The sequence below is a fragment of the Ochlerotatus camptorhynchus genome, unplaced genomic scaffold, assembly GCF_037179485.1.
Source record: "Ochlerotatus camptorhynchus isolate MF236.1 unplaced genomic scaffold, CSIRO-AGI_Acam_v1.1 ptg000092l, whole genome shotgun sequence".
Taxonomy (NCBI): domain Eukaryota; kingdom Metazoa; phylum Arthropoda; class Insecta; order Diptera; family Culicidae; genus Ochlerotatus; species Ochlerotatus camptorhynchus.
The window spans coordinates 1057113-1060334 of NW_027040582.1; the positions used below are offsets into that span (position 1 = coordinate 1057113).

A 3222-nucleotide genomic window follows, 5' to 3' on the forward strand; every position below is an offset into this window, starting at 1 on the left:
TGTGCATCCGAAGGTCGGCATTAAATTGATTTATCTGGGGCACTTCCTTTGCGTGCTCTGAGTTGTAAAAAGATAACACCGCATTAGGATTCGACGTCGTGGGTGGGCGGTATGATCATTGTCTGTTGTGTCTTATTCAAACAAAAACTTAGCTAAATGTCAAATATTAAGTGAGGTTATGTCCTTGACCGTTCGTTACGAGCTTTCTTTTTCGATCAACAAGTTCAAAGCTCCACCGCGTAACGCTTCAATCAAACAAACAATTAAAGAGCTTCACTGTTCCTATTCATAACAACCACCGCCGCTCCTCCTTCCGGGTTTCTTTGAATAAAGAAGATGGCTTCCAAGTGCAATCAACTGCCATATTATTACAACGACACAACGCCGTCTAGCACCGCCGACTATGACGATACCGATAATTAGATTTAACTGACCACTTGGATGTCGTTCAATTCAGCCTTTAGAGAGAGTGAGAGAGGTATCTGAATTACACTATCTAGAATAGGAAGAAGAGTGAGGTATGCGCGATTTATGGGACGATGACGACGACGAAGACGACGGCCAATACCAAACGGCTGTAATTAATTCTCGTGGCGGGAATTTAGGATGAAATTATCTCCAGTTTAATGACGATTTTCTCGGTAGAGAATGCTCGCGTGAGTGCGGTGGAAGTAAGGAAGGAAGGGGGGCGTACCGTGTGGAGGTGTAATAAATCGGGAATTGATTCAATTGCTGCTGCGACGGCTGAAGACGACAACGACGACGACGTCTCTAGTAGTAGTCGCTCTCGGTAGGGGAGGACCATTAAAATAAACTATTTATTCATTAGAAGATGTTTGCGATCCGTGAGATACACCGCTCGAAGCTGCAAGTAGGAGTTTGACCAGCGCGACGACATGTATGATGGGGACAGATTGATGATGCTCGCTTTGAGGAGGTGGTTCTTAAGCTTTGTAGATTTTTTCCCTCCCGATTTCGATTCTTCGGATGCTTATGCTTCTTTGATGGCTTTATTGTGTTTTCCGAGAACGAGGTCGCCGCGGTCAGGTTCAGAGCGTTTGTTATTATTTCTCGATAATTGTGTCGGTGAAAATGAGGATTGGGGAGTTGTTGGAGGCAGTGGGGGTGGTAAATGAGTTGTGATGGTTTCTTTTGTGGCGGTTGATTGAGGAAATGGACTAGTTTTATGAGTTTGTCAAGACATATGGGAAAATGGATTTTGAGAAACAGGCAGAGCTGATGGATGTTTGATTAAAAATTGTGGGAAAGTTGGTGAACACTGGTTTTATTAGCTGAAATAAATAGCTTATCTTAGATAAGTGATACTTGGAAATCAATAGTGCTTATGGCCATGTGCGACGCAAACTACAATTTTCTTGCTGTTGATATCGGAGCATATGGAGGTAACGCTGATGGAAGCGTTTTTGCTAACAGTGAATTTGGACATTCAAGCCACAGGTACAGATGGCTTGCCAAACCAGATATTTCTTTGCGAACTTTGACAGTTTCATGTGCTTGAAAACATCTGCTACCTTTCCCCTTCCTTTTGCCGTATAAAACTCCTGTCCCGGAAGCTGCTTGTAGTCGGCTTTGACGTAGGTTTCGTCGTCCATTACCACGCAGTCAAACTTCGTCAGCATCGTCGTGTACAGCCTCCGGGATCGCGCTTTGGCCGTCGTATTTTGTTTATCATCGCGATTTGGAGTCACTACCTTCTTGTAAGTCGATAGTCCGGCTCGTTTTTTGGCTCGATGCACGGTTGTAGACGATACACCCAGCTTATTTGCGGCATCTCGGAGAGAGAGGTTAGGGTTTCGCTTGAAACTACCGGCAACTCTCTTTGTCGTCTCAGCGGCTTCCGGTTTTCGATTTCCCCCCGATCCAGACTTCCTGGCTGTCGACAAACGTTCCCCAAACACTTTAATTACATTTGTAACGGTTGATTTGGCAACTTTTAGCGATTTTGCCAACTTTGCGTGCGAGTAGCTCGGATTTTCGCGATGCGCGAGCAAAATTTTGATACGCTGCTCTTCTTGCTTGGACGGCATTTTGACAACTGAAGAGTGAATTCCAAAATCAAAATAGGAGCAACATTCTACACACACACACCTTCAAAATGAGGGGTGTTCAGGTTTTTTAAATGCAAAATTGAAAAAAATACGTCAAGTTGATATTGACCAAATTTTGACAGTATCACCCTTTATAAAAGAAAATTTTAATTGCAGACTGTCAAGAGCACGTAGGACGATTGAAAACGCTTTTGGAATCCTCGTAGCCCGTTGGAGAATATTATTAGCACCACTCCACTTACATCCGACAGCAGCTGAAAACATAGTTAAATCCACTGTTGTAGTCCACAATTTTATCAAAAGTTGCGAGGGACAGCTGTTTGCCTCGTCGTCATTTGTAGACCATGTTGATCACAATGGGGAAATAATAGCTCCTGGAGAGTGGCGATTGCAGGTTGATCCTCTTGATGGTTGAAATGGTGACTGCATCCAACGTGGTAATAATGCGTCACGAAATGCATATCATGTGCGAGACGTATTGGCACAGTATCTATATGACAATCAATTTCCGTAGATTCAATATTACAATGTTCCGGTTTTAAGTTAAATAAAACAAATCGATAGTAGTAGCTTAAATGATTCGTGATATGTGAATAACAGAAAACGAATATTTAATTAGATTAATTAGAAAATTTAATGAATTAATTATTAACTGACAGAACCCCAAGCCATCAAAACTTCCTCACAGCACCAAGGCTGCAAAATGTGTGTCGATTCATGGTTGACATGGCTGGTTCTCGGCAACGCGATGATCAATCACCATGATTCAGCCACCATTCGAAAGGTATGGCAGATGACTTTCTGTTGACGGTTAACCATCCGGAATGGAAAAAAAACCCGGAAAAGTCCTGAGCAAAATGCGTGTCGATTCATTTTGACATGACTATTTGAAAGGTATGACTATCTACTTTCGAACGAAATATATAGAGAACCGATGGTACCTGTAATTGGCCAGCTGGGACGAGAAAACCCGTCTGCCTCTGCGGAAATTTGGAGTCACCGGGAAAATGGTCAATGGTATAGAAAAAAAATACACCACCACATCGATTCTGGCCAGAAAACGGACCTCTGCATAGACCTAGAGATTCGTGATTTTTTTTTCTAAATTGAATACCATCATGAGTTTATAGAAAATATACCATCATCATATCGA

The 3222-nt window shown here is 42.5% G+C and overlaps 1 protein-coding gene across 1 annotated transcript; it reads left to right on the plus strand.

Annotated features, from left to right (window-relative positions):
• The first annotated feature begins 1345 nt into the window (after positions 1–1345).
• Positions 1346–2484, plus strand: LOC135698639 (uncharacterized). The gene is made up of 3 exons (XM_065218697.1): positions 1346–1511; positions 1600–1644; positions 2192–2484. Exons 1-3 carry the CDS (start codon positions 1346–1348, stop codon positions 2482–2484), a joined length of 504 nt encoding a protein of 167 aa, XP_065074769.1.
• The last annotated feature ends 738 nt before the right edge of the window (positions 2485–3222 follow it).